General features: G+C 37.5%; 1 protein-coding gene across 5 annotated transcripts in view; it reads left to right on the top strand.

Annotated features, from left to right (window-relative positions):
- The first annotated feature begins 10,385 nt into the window (after positions 1-10,385).
- ldb2a (LIM domain binding 2a) overlaps positions 10,386-21,537 on the top strand; it is a 112,662-nt gene continuing 101,510 nt past the window's right edge. For all 5 annotated transcript variants that reach the window (XM_074649141.1, XM_074649139.1, XM_074649137.1 and 2 more), the window contains exon 1: positions 10,386-10,652. In XM_074649141.1, the coding sequence (XP_074505242.1) occupies positions 10,521-10,652 (132 nt within the window). In that variant the 5' untranslated portion in view covers positions 10,386-10,520. The remainder of the gene's footprint in view (positions 10,653-21,537) is intronic.

The raw sequence follows: 21,537 nt of genomic DNA, 5'->3' as shown, positions 1-21,537 counted from the left end.
TCTGAGTGTGATCAGGGGTGATGGGTTGTGGGGATATGAGTGTGTGTGTGTGTGTGTGCGTGCTTGCGTGCATGTGTGTGTGTGTGTGTGTGTGTGTGTGTCAGAGGCAGAACTGGTTGAAAATATTAACTCTTTGCTTGCTGGGCTGCAAAAAATTCAGCATAAGAAAAGAGTCTAACAAGCTGCACTGTGCGTGTTTGTATCCTTGTGTTCAGCACAAGGACGTGTTACCACCTTGTTAAAAGGGGATGCAGGTTTCACAAAGGGCCTGGTTAATCACCTTAAATTTGCCTTTTACTGAACTTGGAAGGAGCTCATTTTACCAGCTATGTCTGTAACATTTTTCTTCAACATCTTTGTCTGTATGTGGCAGCCTTGCATGTCTTATCACAGAGTTCAGGATACCGGTACAAATTAGGGCTGTATATGGGCAAAAATCTGGCGATATGATGTGTATCACAGCACAGGGGTAACAATCCAATATATTGCGTTACTGTAAGCAAGGCGATATATTGTGTTTTCTTTTTAAAATCGAATTTTAGGAAAAATGTCATAGTATAAAGACACACTACCATGTGTACAAAATCAGAGTAAAAACAAGGTGCAATGGCGATTATATGGACTAACATCATATACATCGATACAGTTGGACTCATTGGATACACAAGAGTCTCAGCTTTACAGTGATACCCAATGTATGTAATTCCAAGACTGTTTAGGGACCCCAGTATGCAGAAATATTCAAATACCATTTTAGAATAGGCAGAAATAACACATTTGTACTGCATGCATAAAACTACATGGTTTACTGCAAATATGATTTTAAATCCCACCTTTGCACACGCAGGCTCTGTCTGAAATAGAACTAAAAGCCTCCACTTCCCGTATTAATCTATTTACACTAATTCGTCATCCCTGTGTGCAAATATTAGTTTGTAGTTTTGTGTGTCTTCCCATAATTGCTTGACACGACTGTAAGACTCATTTGTCACCGGTATGAGGAAATAGCATAATTGAAAAGTGCTTTTCAATTACAATTTGTTTAACTTAAATAATGAAATAAAGTGTGGTGCTTCAAAGTTTTACTTCTTTTTTTTTTTTTTATTATTATTCCATCCAGCAGTGAAGAGGAAAGAGAGAGAGGGGGGAAAAAAATCACTCACGGCGAAATGCAAATGAGCCTGGAAGCTATTACGATGCTAATGAGATTCCACCATAGAAGTTGCTGCTCCGGCATCCGGGGTATATTTCATCCATATTTGGAAAACAATTGTCTGCTCAAAATAGGGAACACACTTCCTAGTGTTCACAGTTGAGTTAGTTTTTACTTTGTGCACGACAAGCTGGAAATCTGGTCAGAGTTAGATAGCAGAAGACTTAGTTTGACTGAGCTGGACTACAGTGGTTTATTTGCAGTCTTACCACTCGTCTGCTCTATTTTTAGCACTTCATCTGTCTCATGATTGTTTGTCAATCACCAGCCAGCTCCTTTTATTAATATCACAATCAAACTCTTCCCCCTGCCTTCAAAATATATCACAAACAGTCAGCACATGTTTTCACTCAAAAAATACAAATGAGTGTGATTGTTTAGCAGCGACATCAAACGCAGCTACAACTTTATATTTCCACGCTCTGCTGTGAAACAGGATAAGGACTCGTGTTCCCGGTTCTTCCGAACAGGAGCAGCATCGGTGCGTTCAGGTGCAAAACCTGTAGCACGGCTGCTATGGGTGTGTAGTTTGTGCGCTAAAGGCAGGCAGGTAGGTAGGTAGGGAGATACGTTACCATAGTAACACCGAGAGGGAACCCAGCAGAAGAAGCAGAGTGTCTATATGTGTCCTGACCCATTTCCATTCTCATCCACAAGTGTTTTGTCTCCCTCACCTTGCGGTTTCACAACTAAAAGCTCTTCTCCTTCATCCTTGATGCATTTTCTGCATTTAACAAATGAAACATTCAGCAAACACGTGCGGCAGGATACAAACACTACAAACTCTCAAGGTACATTTGGTTTCCTATTCAGTTCACTTCAATTGAATTCAATCCCATTCAACGTTGTTGTCCCTGAGGGTAAAAAAGACCGCGATGAACAGGAGTAAAACATAAATACACAAAAGTATGTAAAACAAAGTAGAGGAAGTCATAAATGAAGAACATTTTCACCTATTGAGCTGCATTGAAATAAGCACTCCTCCGCAAAGACGACAAAAACTAATTAATAGCGGCAAAATAAAAGAGTTCCTCACACAAAATAGTTTTTCCATTTAATGGACTAAACTTGCGTCAAAAAAACAAACACATGTAGCGATGAAGGTCAGAACAGTTAAGACAACATTCTGGTCAGTTCAGTAAAACATTATTAGTAATTAACATGTAAAACAGCATTAACTGTCTAAGGAGTAAGGTACATGATGTACTATGATATGTACTGGTTCAGTTATTATAAATATAATAACAGAAATGCGTTATTTCACAGTGTGTCACAGGTGAGTTTAGAAAATGATTGATTAGATTCAAAGTAGGGCTGTCAATCAAAAATAAAATATTTAATCGTGATAAATCGCACATTTTTTATCTGCTGAAAATAAACCCTAAAGGGAGATTTGTCAAGTATTTAATACTCTTATAAACATGGGAGTAGGCTATGCTGCTTTATGCCAATGTATGTATATATTTATTATTGGAAATCAATTAATAACACAAACAATGACAAAGACTGTCCAGAAACCCTCACAGGTACTGCATTTAACATAAAAAATATGCTCAAATCATAACATGGCAAACTGCAGCCCAACAGGCAACAACAGCTTTCAGTGTGTCAGTGTGCTGACTTGACTACAAACTGCATGTGATTATCATAAAGTGGACATGTCTGTAAAAGGGAGACTCGTGGGTACCCATAGAACCCATTTTCATTCACATATCTTGAGTTCAGAGGTCAAGGGGACCCCTTTGAAAATGGTCATGCCAGTTTTTCCTCACCAAAATTTAGCATACGTTTGGAGCATTATTTAGCCTCCTCCGCGACAAGCTATTAAGTACCAATGGATTCCTTAGGTTTTCTAGTTTCATGTGATGCCAGTATCTTCACTCTAGCTTTAAAACTGAGCTACAACCTAAAAATCGCAAGTTGCGTTAATACGTTAAAGAAATTAGTGGCATTAAAACGAATTGCGTTAACGTGTTATTATTGCGTTAACCATGACAGCCCTAGTTCAAAGTGATTGTTGTTGTTGAAGTTGGGACAAGATTCAGACATGACATTTGTTTTGTCATTGCAAGGAATGCTTTGTGTGGTTGATACTAAAACATTTAAAGGATAAGACTGTCGTTATTTTATATTTTTCCTATTGTCAACAAATCCCAAGAAAAAAAACAACAGTAGCCGTGAATTCCATTCACTTTTTTTTTGTGAATTTTGAGGTATCGCATTAAAAAAGCTGAATGGAAACGGCAAAATTCGCTAAAATTTCCTCAATTGAAGAGCCATTTTTTTAATGTTTTGCCTTTGTCAAAATGGCGCTAAATGGATTATGTACCTTTGCCGAATAAATTCTGGCGTAGCGAACATTTAACTCACATGACTGATCAGCTGTTTCCGCTGTCGGCGTATTCTCGGATATATATTTATATTGTCTTCGTCTCCAGACAGCATGAATTATGGCCAGTATTAGCTGACATGAAAGAACTATTAAAGCTTGCCCAATTGAAACAAATTCCTGAAGACCTCTCTCCATTTTTCTCAACCTCTTCTTCTTCTACTCTGTTTACCAGTGGATTACAGCCATACGTACCCTATAGCGCCAACTTTTGACCAAACTACGCTGTAGCTTACTTTATTTGCTCCAAACCAGTTGATCGAAATTCACATTTCTTTTTTGCTACATTTCAAAAGTTTGTTTAAAATTTGCTTGACAATTGAATGGAAACAAAGCTAATGTGTTAGTCCGTCTCTCAATACGTCACGACTTCCCTACCCTGTCTGTGGCGCTCAGCCTTTCAGCCCATTCATTCCTACTGATCACATACAGTACATCTTGAAAATCAGGTCAAAAATATACATTTTCATGTGTCAGTTTTTTTTTTTTAAAAAAGGCTAAATAATTTCCGAAAAAAATGACTGAGCACTGTAGTTTTGAGGATATGTTATTCAGACGGGAGTAAATAGTGCATTTGTCCGGGACTATTTTCAGCGGTGGATTAATCCACATTTGGTGCTCTAGTGAGTATTTGGGGCAGCAGGACGGTGAGTGTGGGATTGAATCAAAATAAACAGTGTGTACAGTGTGTGTGTTCATGTCAGCCACTACAACAGTGCAACAACTCTATGCTCCATTCTGAATAAGGCCTAATTCAGAATATCTAAACAGAATACACTGTTCACATGACCCGTGTCAAATTCACATATTTGGAATAATAGTGGAATATTAGTGTGCATGAAAACGTAGTCAATGTTGCACGACAGTGATTTTAGCTTTGGCATTCGTGGTGAAGCAGTTAATCTAAATTTGTGTGATTTTAAATGTAGCTGGTTTGTGTTTTCTATGTAGAACATCTGGGAGGAGAGCTGCTGTGGGCTGAAAAAGAAGAATCTTCTTGCCAGTCTGGTCGGTCTGTTCACAGAGAGACACTCTGCTGCCTCACCTCACATGTAGGTCCTGTTTACGATCATCTGCACAATGCAACCAAGTCCACATTGAAATCTGTTAAATGAGCTGTTCACTTCAATGTACTGTATTGCAGCCACACTCGAGTGGTAAGCGCTTTAGGCGAGCAACCAAATCCTGTTAGAAATGTCAATTGAAAAGGTCTTGAGATATTAAAAATGTAGTTTTTAATTAAAGGTTTATTAATAGATTTTTCAAACTTTTTTTTAATTACCCGACCGGATGCCTGAGGCATTTGGATTACAACTTTTATCTCACTCGATTCAGACTGCCTCTCCCCATTCAGCCATTTTGGATTAAAAGTCAGACTTCATAAATGCTGTTCATTAATTCCCAGTGCGGGCAGTTAATGTGAGATTCAGTTGCAACGTTACGGCTGGTCTGAGTGTTTATTTTTAGATTCTTGTGGCTACTTTGCAGCCCAGGACTAATCTGTCACGGAGGAGAACATGGAGGAAATCTTAATCGCTGTGCCAAAAAAAGATTTTCAATGCACTCTGCTGTGTCTGGTTTGGAAATTTCAACATGTTAGTGACACATACTGTCACAGTAAATGATGTTATTGACATGTGCTGCATGGCATATAGTGTGAAATTGTTGAAATAAATTAGAACCAGCCTGTTTGTACACAGTGTCCATGTGTCATATTATGCAAACTGCAATTTTTAGGCAACTGGTATGCAAACTAAGCACACGAGTGTGTTCAGAAAACAGATGTTTTCTGATCTTAGATTAATGGCTGCATTCAAAATGTGTTTGTGTTCATTCAACGAGAAGTATACAAGCAAGATCAATCAAATCAAAAATGAATTATGGGCCATTTGTGAGATTTGATGATGCATAATCTGATCATTACTGGATTAAATTGTGTCAAGCTAATTAAAAACACAACAAGCTCAGGTATGTTCTCATCCGAAGGGCTACCAAGTCATTCTGGGAAATGTAGGAAGAAGTAGAAAGCAGTTTGATGATTAGTCAGATGATTGAGATGTATTATCTTCTGATGTTGATTAGTGTGTAACAAGGTGTATTTAATACAAGGTGTATTTTCATTGAAACTGATTATATGGGAGCTTTGATTGCTCATGGCTCTGCCCTTTCCAGAGATCACCTGTCAATCAAACTGTGTGAAAGGCACTTTGAAGTCTTTGGTTTTCTGAGTTTCTGTAGGTGACACGCTTTACTTTGTGTAATCAGACATAGCGGCTGACTGATCTTGCTAACCACCCAGTATGTACTCTGAAGCTTCTGGTCAGCGTTGCCAGATGGGAAATGTTAAACAATCGTTCCAGAGGCTTGAAATGATCATATTTTGAGGAAATTTATCATACGCGAGTCATAACCATGAGAACAACTGGACCGACGGGACAATTTCGAATGGAAGCCTGTTCATAATAAAATAAATAACTGGGCTGGGCTGGTGCATTCAAAGCTATCTCTCGTGTAAACTCTTTTTTTTTTAAATGAGCGTTGAGCAGCCGTGCTCGCGAGTCACGTTCATCAACATCATAGTCTACACCAAACATGACTGGCTGGAAAGAGGTCATGTGAGAAGAGATGCGTAAACACAGATGTAGGATTCATCCGGAAAATGAATTAAAATGAGACGGCGCAGACTAAAACCAACCAATGGTATGTGTCACAAAATGGTCAAATTATCGTACATTTTGGCACTCTTGGTCATTATTGCTCCTACAGAGGATACAATTGTCGTACATCTGGCAACGCTGCTTCTGGTGGAAATGTAAAACACTCATTGTGCAAAAAGTACTTTATTTTCTCGAAAGACCTACTAAACAAACAGTGGGTGATGAGAAACACTGATTCACTGCATTTCATTTGATTTTGCTTATTTGATTAACTGCAAATTTGTATCGAAATTTGTACCATTAAAGTACAAATATCAACTCAGACTGGTCCTACATGATCAGCTATGTCAAAAGATCATTTTAAAACATGTATTGTTTTGGTTAATATTGTGCAGAGTTGAAACTAATAGATCTGCACACCAAGTAGCTATTGTTAGAAGGATTTTAATGCTGTTTGACGTTTTGAGCACCAGGCTCTTCCTCAGACTTCTGTTAAATACACTAAGTCGCCATCTTAAATACCCATAATGCATATACAGTACAAGCACATGTGACATACCACACCTTTTGCAAATAGTCCACATCAAATAGTAGTAAGAAAATACAATATATTAAGCATACACACCGATAATAGATCAATGCTACATGTCTACAGAGGGTACTAAAAGGTGCATAATGAAGATTATTGTATACAAAAAATTATATATACAAACAACTACACATATTTCTATAGGGAAAAAATAGCAACAAATAAGAAAAGCATAAAAAATAATAATCACAAAGTGTTATTGTCTATATTGTGCACACATTGTGCAGATTCATAATAAGGTTGTGTTTAATCAACCACAAACTAAAACAAATGAAGTATTGTTATTCTAGCATATGAATACTGGTTGTACTGGATTTACTGGTAACTTGGAGGTGACAGAGTACATGTTCATATTACACACAGGATGGCAGGTGGGGGGTTATAGGGGCTCCGACTGCAAATTGTTGCCCCAGGGCCCCTTAACGGGTTAATCAGACCATGGTAACAATCAACAGTTATTTAAAAAATACATATATTCACATGCAAAACTCATATTTTAGTTTGCATATTGCTTCTGTGCCACAATGTTCTTTTTGATACTACTGTACCACTGAATGTAAGTAGCTTCACAGTAACGTCCATCCATTATTGACCAACCACACACACGTGCACATGTTACTGAATAAACTGGAAAACCTGACGGGTTTTAAATCCATGTTTTGGCTTGTTAACATTCAGCGTGACATTGTGGATTGCGGACTCTCCACTGCAGCAGACAAAGCTGCGAGTATTCCTCCTCTACCTCCCTTTAATCACAAATTATGCCACTTGGTGCATAACTAGCCAGCTACTAAGATTCTGTCATTAGCAGCATCGACTGCAGGCAACAAGATCAATACAGTATTATGAAATCATGCTACACATGAAATGGGCTGTTTACGAGTGCAGCCTCGTCAGTTGTGTGTTGCTCAGCAGCCTCTCACTGTGGGTCTTTACACCTTTAGTTTAGATAAAGGATGGTCAGGAGGAAGATGATTGGATTATTTATTAAAGATCTTCTTTCATTTTACTTTTAATTTCAGACATAAAACATGCAGATTTTAAGTATGACCTTTTTTATAACATGTTTTCAAAAATCATAAATCAAATAAAGTTATTTTTTTTTTCAGTTGCTGACCTGATGGCTTTCACTTTGAGTTCCCAATGCAAGAGCCAGTTTACTGCAAGAATATGCCTGCTAATTTCTCTTAATACTGACAACACTGAAGATATTTGACCTCTTTAATCACAATGTAATGGTCAAAGAGTCAAAACATGACCAAAAGCAATATTGATGTGCAAACATGATTGTGATCAATATATTGTTTTCTGACATGCCGCAGACAGTGTTGCTATAAATCCAAGTCGCACAGCAGTTTGTGAAATAGTTACGAAATGTATTGTATTGATTCGTGTACATAAACAGGAATTTCCATTTTTTTTCGTGCTGACGGTAAGCACGAAATCAATTTGTATATAATCCACATAATGCTGAACCAGAAAGTATAAAGAGCCGCGAACGCCACGTAAGGAGGAGGTTGGGGTGGTTGGGTGGGTCAAAAAACACAGGACTTTTGCCTAGGAGACCGGCGTTGATGTCCCATGTAAAACCAGAAGTCAGAGTTGATTTAATTGTCACGTACATTTTGTACTTAAGTTACGCCACTTCCGGTGTTATTTAAACTCGAACCACGATCCTTTCCTAAAGCTAACTAAGTAGTTTTATTTTGAAAAGACTGGAGCAAAAATGTACACGTGCGCCACGTGTTGCTAGACATTTGTAGGAAAACACACTAAAAATACATCGTTGAAAGTTGTTGAGAGCATCACAACAAAAGGGAAATTCATGTCTATGTACATAAAAATCAAATACATTCAATTTTGTTACTATTTCACGAACTGCTGCGAGACAGTTGTGCTATACTAGTCAATATATTAAGCAGGGCTGCAACTAATGATTATTTTCATTGTCAGTTAATCTGTTGATTATTTTCTTGACTAATCAATGAGTTGTTTCGTCTATAAAATGTCAGAAAATGGTGAAAAAATGTCGATCAGTGTTTCCCAAAGCCCAAGATGACATCCTCAAAGAAATTCAGTTTCCTGTCTTAGAGGAGTAAAGAAAACAGAAAATATTCACATTTAAGAAGCTGGAATCAGAGAACTGATACAGAACAGAAAAATTAATTAATTTAATAGTTGACAACTAATCGATTAATCGTTGCAGCTCTAATATTAAGCCCATAAATTCATTTCAAGCATTGTAACTGATCTGTGTGAATTGTTTCATGCATCTGAACTAGGGCTGTCAAAGGTAACGCGATAATAATGTGGTAACGCAAATTTGTTTTAACGCCACTAATTTATTAAAGGCATTAACACAACTTGAGATTTTTAAGTTGTAGCGAGCTCAGTTTTTAAGATAGAAACTAGAAAAAACCTAAGTAATCCATTGGTACCAACCATGTCATACAAGCTGGTCGCGAAAGAGGCTACAAAACGCTCCAAACTTACGCTAAATTTTGGCGAAAAAACTGTCTTTGCCATTTTCAAAGGGTTCCGTTGACCTCTGACCTCAAGATATGTGAATGAACATAGGTTCTATGGGTACCCACGAGTCTCCCCTTTACAGACATGCCCACTTTATGATAATCACATGCAGTTTGGGGCATGTCAGCACACTGACATCTGTTGTTGCCTGTTGGGCTGCAGTTTGCCATGTTATGATTTGAGCATATTTATTATGCTAAATGCAGTACCTGTGAGGGTTTCTGGACAATATTTGTCATTGTTTTGTGTTGTTAATTGATTTCCAATAATAAATATATACATATATTTGCATAAAGCAAGCATAGTTGCCCGCTAAGTGTGTTAAATACTTAACACAAATCTCACTTTAAGGTACATTTTGCACATATAAAAATGTGCGATTAATTTGCAATTAACTACGGACAATCATGCAATTAAATATTTGAATCGATTGACAGCCACAATCTGAGCCCATCTGAACACTGTACTTTACAGGGATCAATCAGATTTTTGCCATATTACGCCGAAATGCTGAATATGATGTTGATTCTTCCAAGAATTGAGGTATCTCTAGATTCTTGTTTTTTGTCCTAACAAAAACACAATGTGACTTTCTTTTATGTTTACAGTATAAATGCATCACTTTAGACTAGAAAAAACATTGCCATATTACGCCGATATGCTGGATATGATGTTGATTCTTCCAAGAATCTCTAGATTCTTGTTTTTTGTCATTACAAAAACATAATGTGACTTTCTTTTATGTTTACAGTATAAATAAACTATAAAAAAAACAATGCATCACTTTAAACTAGAAAAAACACCAAGAAACACACACATGCACACAGAGATCTTTACTTGAACTTTGCAAGAGTGCAAAACTGAGTGGAGGTCTTGAGGGAACAGGAAACGACTTCCCTCCTCCCCCCTTCAATTCTGTCCTCCTCCCCTCCTCCCCTTCCTCCCCCTTCCTCCTCCTCCTCCTCCTCCAGCAGCACCACGCTATAGCAGCGAACTAGGCAGGCCAACTTGCAGTGAGTGCAGCTCAGCCTCGGCAGCGGCTGCTTCCTATTGGGGGGTTCTTCGGAGAGCATCGCACTCCAATGTGCGCTGCTGTGCCCGCTGGATGTTGAGATTGCGCCGTGCGCCTCGCCAGGAGCCACCATGTCCAACCCGACCCACGACCCGTTCTACTCGTCTCCTTTCGGACCCTTCTACAGGAGACACTCGCCCTACATGGTCCAGCCCGAGTACCGGATCTACGAGATGAACAAGCGGCTGCAGGCGCGCACAGAGGTGAGGATAAAGCTGCCCTGCTGCTGCTGCTGCTGCACGGTCCCGTTTAGGCTGCGGTACCGGGGCTGTGGAGGTCCGGTGGATGGGGATGCATAGGGGGCTGGAGATGGAGATAGAGAGAGGGGTTCTTGGGTCGGTATATAAAGTGCTGTCTGTCAATCAGGAGGTGAGGATGTGTGATGCAAAAAAGTGCCAAACATTCCTGAGGTGAAAGTAAACAGGCTCCTGGTGTGGAGACTATACACGCTGCAAGAAATATCAGCTGTTATAGTAGGGGAACAATATGTGGAAGAGATGAGTTCACGTGGCCAATTAAGTTGTTTAAAATGCATGACTTTAAGTGTCACCTATAGTCTGGTGTGAGTTGAGTCCACCTGAAGTCATAGCAATTTCAAAATCAGATGCTCTTCAAATTTAAAGATGGAAAGGAAGATTTTAAGACTCATCATTACACACCAATTAAGTTGTTTAAAATGCATGACTTTAAGTGTCACCTATAGTCTGATATGAGTTCACCTGAAGTCAGAACAATTTCAAAATCAGGTGCAAATTTAAAGATTTAAATGAAGACTCATCATAACACACAAGAATAAGATTAACACTTTTTTTTGGCAGTGTGACATATTAATACAGAAAGTTGTATACAAACATAACACAGTAAAGATGTCTCAAATGCTATTCAAGTCTAACCAGGCTGAGGAAAAGTAGCCTTTTAATTAATTTGCATATATTTACATATCAGCTTTTTTTTTTTTTTTTTTAAACATATTTGCATATTGTGTTTGGGTTAAGAGGATATGTGGAAGAGATGCATTCACGTGGCCAATTAAGTTGTTTAAAATGCATGACTTTAAGTGTCACCTATAGTCTGATATGAGTTGAGTTCACCTGAAGTCATAACAATTTCAAAATCAGGTGCAAATTTAAAGGTTTAAATGAAGATTGTAAGACTCATCATTACACACAAGATTAACACTTTTGTTTTGCAGTGTGACATATTAATACAGAAAGTTGTATACAAACACAACACAGTAAAGATGTCTCAAAGACTATTAACCAGGCTGAGGCAAAGTAGCCTTTAAATTAATTTGCATATATTTACATATCAGCTTTTTTTTTTTTTTTTTTTACATATTTGCATATTGTGTTTGGGTTAAAGCTGCAACAGCTAAAGCCCAACATGAATATACAGAGTTTGCCCACTGTGTGTGCCATGATTCATGATTCATCACTGTGTCTGTGCGGATGAAGTTTTTTCTCAATGAAAGCACAAAGTAGTATGATGTAATGATATAATTGCATGAGGGTTGAATTAATTTGACGTCACTTTCCTGATGCTTCAACTAGTTGGGTGCTCAGCAGCGAGTGTGGCATACAGTACAGTGAAGTGTCATTCACACTAAACCTTTGGTGATCCCACTGTGAATTATATAGCGAGCATCTGTCTTCAGCATCTGTTCTGTGAGCGCAAACGTGTAAATCTGCAGATAAAAAGTTCATCCGACACGTCAAGTTTTCCTCGAGAGGCGTCTTCAGGGGAATGGGAAGCAGCTAAATGCAATGAAAAGCACCGTTTAGCAGCCTAACTGTTCAGTTTGTGAGCTATAAATGTTAGTTAGGGCTGCAACTACGGGTTATTTATTGACGTCATCCATTAATCTACCAGTTGTTTACCAGTTGATTAATTCATTGTTAGTAAATGGCAAAAAAAATGCCCATCAAAGGTTCTCAGAGAGTCCATGGTGACCTCTAAAAAATGTCCATAACCAAAAGATATTCACTTTATTATCACAAAATGATAAGAAAACCATAAAATATTAACAATTGAGAATAATTAATCAGTACATTTTGCTATTTTTACTTGAAAAAATCACTTCAAAATGAGTCGTTTTCAAAATACTGGCCAGGTCATTCTTTATGAATCGACTAATTAATAGGGATGCACCAATCACACTTTTTCAGTCCCGATATCGATACCCAGGCTTTGGGTATCGGCCGATACCCGAGTACCGATCCAATAATACCAGTGTTTAATTAATAAGCTGGATTATTCTTTTATGTATAAGGGCAACATCAGGCTTGACTTAAACATTGCTTTCCTAACTTTGTAAAGCAAAATGTGACCAATAAATCCAAAGATGTAAATTGAATTGTTCTTTATTATTTAAATAATATATTGTACACCAGGAACTTGGCAAAAAATCTTAAACATTAACAGGAATTACAAGTGGAAACCTGTTTAATGCAGTAACAAATCGGTCAGAACTTAAACAGGAATTAAAATTCCAGTATATCATGTATATAGTATATAAACATATAATTGGCCTCATTGTCTCTGATACTCGATCCAGCTATTTGAGTCAGCCCAATATCTGATCCAGTATCGGTGCATCCCCACTAATTAATAGTTGCTATTCTTGTTAGTCTTTAAATAATGTGAGTTGTGGTTGCTGCTGGAGGCTCTTTGATTCCCACTGAGACATAAAAAACGGAGGTGTTTTGGATAAATAATGAAACGATTTGATATGAAATTGTTGCAGTAATTTTTTTAAGAAATCTGTTTTTAGAGCCAGACTCCAGCCGAGTTGCTGCAGCGGCTCACACAATGATGCTGACTTTCCTAAAGAGGAACTTGCAACTTTAAGCAGACCAAGGCAATGCTGCTGAGATGCAACGGCCCGGTCTGATGCATTATTCATGCGGAGTGGTCCGAGCCCCAGTGGACCTCAACTCCCGTACCACACATACCCAGACACCAAGAGCAATCACCATGCACACACTCACACTCATGCACATGTACGTACACGCGCACACACACATGACAGGACGTAGGCATGTGTTACCAGCGGACGTGTATAACAACACATAGATGATTTCCATGATGCGAGCACACAGACACACATCCGTTTAAACCATTACCTTCATCTCCTCAGACTAAATTATATAATTGCATAATAATATAATTAGTTTTTTGTTCCCGTTGGTGTTCATAGCATCTTCATTCTCCTCCTCATCTTTTTTTTCTTTCTTTCTTCAGCGGCAGGAGTGTATATAATATGTCTTCTCTTTAGCGATGTGGTTATTGTTTGATTAAAATGCAGGTGGTGGATATAATGAGGAGGAAGTCATGTTTTATAGCGGCAAATAAATGCAAACAGTTTTTTATAATTTGTTTGCATCCAGATGTTGCCCAGTTCAGGCTTTTAACAAAATTATATGGCAATTATCCTCATGAATGTAAAACGGTAGCCATCAATTTACACAAACCTATTGCATGTGAAAAAAATATTTGAGGAAAAGGTAAAAAGATTGTAATAGAAATCATCCTTTACAGAGCTCCATATATAATTTGTATAATGTGTTTCACTCTAACTAAACCAGAGATGGAAACAGTGTGAAAAACGTTGTGTGTGCTTCATGAAGCAGACTGTTTACTTCCTGTAAAGCGAGGTTAGCTGCTGGTCTTTTAATGATGCTGCGAGCCTGAAGGGGTCATTCTGCTGCTCAGTCCATCTCCTACAAGATGACTTTAACATTCAGCTCACATTTAGAAACGAGTCAGTATCAGCGCCGGGTCAGGATGATGTTGTTACAAAACAGGAAGTTTGAGATGTTTGCCCGTGCAAAAAAAAAAATAATCTGGATTCCATTAGAAGAAAATAGCTGAATTGTTCTGGTGGATAGTTTCTTGAAGCTGTTGCAGATCCTTCTGTGTTTGATATAAACTGCTGGCAGTGAAATGATGTTTCATGGAAGTATCAGTTTGATTAATTTGAAAATATACGACAATCTTAATGCTTGTGTTTTGTTGACATTGGCTTCACTCCCTTTGACTTCACTGCTGTTATGTGTAAACATAATAATTATAATTGCAAAATCTGTTAAATTTTTTCTCCTGGTCTTATTAAAACCCAGTATATGTAGAAAAGTACTGAAGTGGTAACCCTTCACTTTGCCGCAATCTGGGCTTGTAAATTTGATGAAGGTAACAAAATATGGAAATGAGCATAAAGCATTGTTATTACACCAAATAAGGGAACACTTTATGTTTTATGTGTCATATTAGTTACAACACGTTATTGATGCGTTTATAATGCAAAGAGGGCACCACAATCATTCGTGGAAAGATACACCAAGGAATTTTAAGAACAATCACCCAATGGAATACTACCATTACTACTACTACCACTACTATCACTACTACTACTACTACTACTAATAATAATAATAATAATAATAATAATAATAAAAGACAGAGATTAAAAACAAATAAATTCAATAATATAAATTTAAATTATTAAAATAAAAATAATGAATAAACACATTGAAATAAATAAATTTCAATAAGAAATTAAAACATAAATAAATAAAAACATAGATAAATAAATATTGATAATAATAAAGTAATGATAATAATAACTAAATGACAGATTAAAAACAAATTCAATTATATAAATCTAAATTATTAAAATAAATAATTTATTATAATAATAATATTTAAAAAAAGAAAAGAAATAAATAAATATAATAATACAAATAATAATAAAACAACTGACCATAAAAACATTGTAAAATCACAAAAATGTACATACATCAAAAGTCCATGCACGTGGTCATAACGCACGTAGTCTTATAGATCCTAATCTGGTGGGGATACAGACAAACTCTGAAAATAACTCAAAAGGTTGCCACCTCTTTTAGTACGAGTCTATCGACCCTTTGAGGGTGTACTTTATTTTCTCCAGTTTTATAGGTTATATTGACAAAGCATGAACAAATATGTATTACATAATACGTTTGTTTGCAAAAAAGTCATTCACAGGCAAATAAATGTACAGTATGTTCTCCTGCATAGTAATGTTACGTATGTATGGACAAAAACCTCCTATAAGAAAAGTACAAATAGACTTATTTGGTACCGCAGTGCTTCGTATAAAGTAATGTCTACACCAACAACAATGAATATCGATTGTATTTAATAATGTTTTACAGCTGACCCAGAAATAATGCATCATTTTCTGTAGCCGACTCTCATAAAATCAGAAGTCAATACGTATCAAGGTGATAAAACAACATCAATTATTTATTTTTTTTAGCTGTTAAAGAGGCGTAGACATGTCATTATGAGCAGGGGTGCTTTAAACATACAGTAGAAGACAGAAAGTGTACATTAAACAAATTCAAAGGACATATAATGGTGAATTCTTCTGTTGTATTTTAGTGTGAAGACACATATTAAAGCCTTTCTTTGACTGGGGTTGTTGCTATATTTTGTTGATCCAGTCAAAATGATTTCAAGCTTTGCGAGTAACAGCCTTGTTAGAATTATCACCCAAGTAAAGATGCTTAACATCGTGAAAGGACTTCCATTGTTGAGGATAAGAATGGCTCCGAGCGTACTTAACATCGTGCTCGCTGGCAGGCCGTCGAAGCAAAATGACTCACTGTAGTTTGCATTCCCGTCGTTTTTAAACAGGGGAGCTGACTAAGCCTCGGTATGACACCACCTTTTAGAAAAGTGTTGAAGGAGTCGACTGAAGTCACTCTCCTGTTAGAAATTCTCCCATTTGTCTTATTCATGAGTGTGCTTTTGAATTTGCTTGGCTGGTGGTGCAACTGCTGCTCGCACTGGCAGGCGCAGGACTCAGGGACTTGACACTTGGAGGAGACTTTCTTACCCCCAGAGGAGTCTGTAGTCTGTACGAGTATAAGTGACATCTGTAACAGAGCCGGCTTTATGCAGCGAATCCTCCGGGAGACAAATAACTAGTTGTTAGAATTAGCCAGAGACGTGTTATTCTTCTGCCATTTTATGTTGGTGGTGTTCAGTGCATTAGAGAGGTTGTTTTGTAGTTGACTTTTAGGTGTACACATGCTGTCATCTATATGTCTGTTTCCTACAACCCCCAGCTTTGAACTATGAGGTGTGCGTGTAGGTGGAGAGAGCTGCAGTGTGGTATAGGACTGCAATTTATGATCATTTTCATTATCCCTTCATCTGTTGATTACTTTCTCAATTAATCAATTATTCAGTTGGTCAATAGAATCTCAAAAAGTCAATTAGTTAACTAATCGGTCGTTTTGGTCTTAGTCGACTAAGATTTCTTTAGTCTAATTAGTCGTAATTTTCTAATGCTTTTCCCATGCTGAATGACTTATTTCTAAGAAACTTAGATTCTTTATGGAGAAACTCTCACAGATCTGTCGATTAAATCAACTAATAATGGACAAAAGAGTTTCTGGTCGACTAAGAATTTCTTTGGTCGAGGACAGCCCTGCAGAAAATAGTGAAAAATGTCCGTCCAAGTTTCTTTGCTTCCAAGGCGATGTCCTCAAATCATCACTTATGACCCACTAGAACTGTGTTTTTCTTGTTTTGCTGTGTTCGGGATGTTTCTGGGCGTCAACCTGCCCGATCGTAAGCACGCATACAAAATCCCCTCCCCCCCATTTAATATAGGGAGAAACGAAACGCCAAGTGGACAAAGCTCGTTCCAAAGTGAGAGTAAATCTGGGGTTGGCTTTCAGCCGCTGGCGAGCACCCTCGTTGAGGCGGTGAGGAGGGGCCAACTTTGAATGTTGAATGTCTACAAACTGCGACTAACCAGCCTCCTACTTATTGTGACTTTAAAAGAATGACATAAATTATTAATTAATTGTCCAAGTAGTTGCTGAAGATTGACTAATCAACTGATCCTTTCAGCATTACTATCATGACGATGACATTGATAGGGCTGTCCTCGACCAAAGAAAGTCTTAGTCGACTAACATTCATACGATTTTGTCGACTAATCAATTAGTTGATTTAATTGACACATCTGTAAAACTGAGTTTCTCGTCAAAGAATGACACAAAAGCACCACTTCAAATCTTGTGTTTAGAGATGTGCTCATACTTTTCTTAGAAATAAGTCATTCAACATGAAAAAAAGCATAAAAAATGAGTAATCGACTAAAGAAATATTAGTTCACTGAGACCAAAACGACCAATTAGTCAACTAATCAACTAAAAGGGGGCAGCCTTAGATATTAAGGCTGCAACTAATAAGTATTTTCATTAACAAATAATCTGCAGATTATTTTCTCCGTGAATCATTTCATCTATAAAATGTATAAATATACTTAAATTTTTAACAATCACAGTTTCTCAAAGCCCAAGGCGACGTCTTTAAATCACATGTCTTGTACGAGAAAGACTCTGAAACCCAAAGATATTCAGTTAAGTATCATAAAAAGTGAAGAAAAGCAGCAAATATCTTCATCTATTATCAAAATAGTTGTCGAATAGTTTTCCTTTAATCCATTAATCAATGAATCAACTAACTGTTACAGCTTTACTAGAGTGGTGATGATATGCTATATGAGAAAATGACATTGTCTCCCTTTGAGAGTTGTGCTTTGAAACACTGATGATGTTTTTATATGATTTAATGGTTTCAAATTCCACAGATAGAAATATCGAATATAATCTCATGTTTGTATGCTTTAGGCTAATTAACAAAAATAATAGTTCAGGGCTGCAACTAACAATTATATTCATTGTTGACTAATCTGTTGATTATTTTATCAATTAATTGATTAATTGTTTGGTTTATAAAATGTCAGAAAATGGTGTTCAATGTTTCCCAAAGCCTAAGATGACGTCCTCAAATGTCTTGTTTTGTCCACAACTCAAAGATATTCAGTTTACTATCATAGAGGAGGAAAGAAACCAGACAAATTAAATGTAATAGTTGGCGATTAATCGTTGCAGCTCTGTGATAGTTTTATTTTTAGGTTGAAACTCTTCCTTCAAACCGACTGAAGGGCTGTTTTGTGTTCCCTCTCAATAACAACCTTTTCACCTGCCGTGCACTCAGACGCTCACATGAAAATAAGGAATAAAAAAACCTAACGACACAACAAGTACTGTGTGCTCGCTGCCTGGGAATCAGCGCTCACCTTTGAACTGATAACTGTGCAGCAGCTTAAACAGTCCTGCTCCTGTGATGACTCGGGGTCTGTTTCTATCCCAACCTTATTACCTGCTCCATTCATACTTATTACCTGCCTGGCTGTATTTCTGCACCGCGCTGACTGCTATCCCATTACCTTCATTTTACACAATGTGAACCCGCTGTGACCCGGCAATCTAAACAGGCTTTGATGTGGATTTGATGCTATGCATACGCTGTGACCACATTGTTTCTGTGCTGTCGCTCTGGGGGCACTGGCCTCGCCGTACGGAGGCAGCTGCGATGATTTGTGGGGGAATTTGACACTTAAGCGTATGCAAATGAGGCGGCGGATTAACATTCAGAGGAGGAGCTTGGTCGACCTCAGCCGGTGTAAGGCCATTAGCATAGCAGGCATTAATATTCAGCAGAAGAGAGCGGGGACACAGAATAACACTGTAAGTAAAACTACAACACAGAGGGTGAAACAGAAGGAAAACAAAAGCATTTTAATGGAGGCGCCATAATAATACCCACAGGGCTGCTGCCGCTGCTGACAGTGGGTCTAATGGTCACACTCTTCCTCTGTGGATAGACATGCAATCAGTAACAGTGATTGGCAGGCCATTTATTGGATTCTTGTGTCTATTGCACATAGTTAGTCTCATTCTCATTATTCAAATGGACCCACAGACCTGACTCATTGGCTCTACGGTGGAACTGGAGGAACTGGAGTGTTCATTATGGCGAAATCCCTTGTTCCTGTCAGGGGCAAAGTGGATCTGTTCCCATCAGCACGACATGTCAGATTGACATGAATAGGCTTATGATGTAGAGGTCAAGTTGCCACTGAGCTGTGGGTTCACGGGGAGGGATTAAAGATGAGCCACCGAGACACAGAGAACACACAAAGGAAGTTTTGACTTCTCAGGAACGGCAAATAATGATTTTGATCATTGATCAGTCTGAAGATCATTTTCTCAATTGATGTTTGGTTCGTGAATTTTACTTAATTGTGGAAAATCTCTCAGAGCCCAGATGTCTTCAAATAGTTTTGTTTGGTGCGACCAACAGTGCAAAGCCAAAAGATATTCAGTTTAAGACAAAGAAAAACAGCAATCTAAACATTTGAGAGGCTGGAAAAGTGAATAAAACAATTAAGTGTGTCAATCATCATTTAATGATGATCCATCTATTCCGGCATTTTTCTCATTTACCATTCGTAGCTATACCTACACAAAGTAATGTACTTTGTGTCCCACAAAATCTATTTGCATGTAATCCACGTAATTGTGAAACAGGAAGTAAAAAGAGTGACAAACGCCGCGTAGGTAGGAGGTCGGGGTGGATGGGTGCGTCAAACAACACCAGGTCTTTCGCCCAGAAGTCAACATTGATTTATTTGTCACGTAACTTCCGTACTTAAGTACTTCCAGAGTTATCTTAACCCAAACCACGATCCTTGCCTAAACCTAAGTATTTTTGTTGCCTAAACCTAAGGAAGTTGTTTCCTGTGAAGACTGAAGTTTATTTTGAAAAGACTATGCATATAAAATGCTGAAATTGACACGTGTTGTTGGACATTTATAGGAAAACACATGAAAAATGAGGAATAACTTTTTGTAAGATATCATACCAACAATTGTATGAGGATACGTTGAGCTCTACAAAACGTGCATCTTAAGTATTGTCAATCCATATTCAATGTTTAAAACAACAAAACGCAAGATTACACATTAAAACGGATTTATTGGATCCTCTCAAATTTTGAAGGATGCAAAAGAAACGAGCATGTTCATTGTTTAATTTATTGGATCCTCGTTAACCTCTGCCATAGCACATTAACACATTAAAAGATGTCCAAATAAAACATGAATACAATCGTGACTTAATGTAACACAAACAAGTCAATAACAGCACAAATCAATAAATGGTTCAAATTACCCCGTAAAGACAAAGAGTGTGCCAAACAATGACAAACAAAAGAAAGCTAATTATCACAACAGTACATTTAAGTACACAACCGTTCATGCAGTTTTCCTTTCAGAGTGATATCCAAACTAGAGCTGAAAAAGATTAGTTGATTTCTTTTTATTATCTCATCACAGCATCACATGATTTGTGCAAAACATTTCATTATTTTCTTTTAATTAAATACGTAAAACTAAACTTCCATCAAACTGAGAAACATTTCCACATTTTTATCAACTATAGGACTTCCTGAGACGTTTAAATACTTGGTGGTGACACAGACACTTTTTACAGTGTGCGTGTGTGAAACTGGCTGAGAGTAATTACCAGAATGGTGTTGAACATCACGGTGCCCTTATCTGAACCATTACTGTTGGATTTATCTACCATCAGGGACAACGAGCCACTGCAGGTAGCACTGGAGAGGCTTCTCATGTGTCACGACTGAGTTTTTTAATGATGTGAAACTGAACAAAAGGCTTTAAAATCAATTAATCAATTATTAAAAACATGTTGAGTATATTGTGAGGGCAGCATGTCTTGTATTGCAGATGTTAATCCTTATTTTCTGTTAAAAAGCAGCCTCAGTGACACAGGAAATCTTCACAGCTAATTCATTAATTAGTGGATTAAGATATAAGTATTGATTGGACAGTGTTGATTTTAACAGTGCCCATTAAATTATCAAATCAAAAACCGTCATTTATGCTTCTTCCTACTCACAAAATAACAAAACAAACAAAACAATGGAGTCCTAAATAGGTCTATATATTTGTTATTTACTGTGCCCTGACTGACTAAACAGCATTATTATTTATTTCTCTATCAGCCGAGTGTCTGATATGTGTTGTTATTATGATTCACAGACGTATTCACAATGAACAGACATCTGCTTTTGTGGACCCGTAAAACGTCGCTCGGAGCTCTTACATTAAAAACAAAAACATTTGATATTTTCATAATGCTGCCAGTCACTGAAAG

Source organism: Sebastes fasciatus, chromosome 10 (genome assembly GCF_043250625.1).
Source record: "Sebastes fasciatus isolate fSebFas1 chromosome 10, fSebFas1.pri, whole genome shotgun sequence".
Lineage (NCBI taxonomy): Eukaryota > Metazoa > Chordata > Actinopteri > Perciformes > Sebastidae > Sebastes > Sebastes fasciatus.
This window is presented reverse-complemented; position numbering and strand designations above follow the sequence as displayed.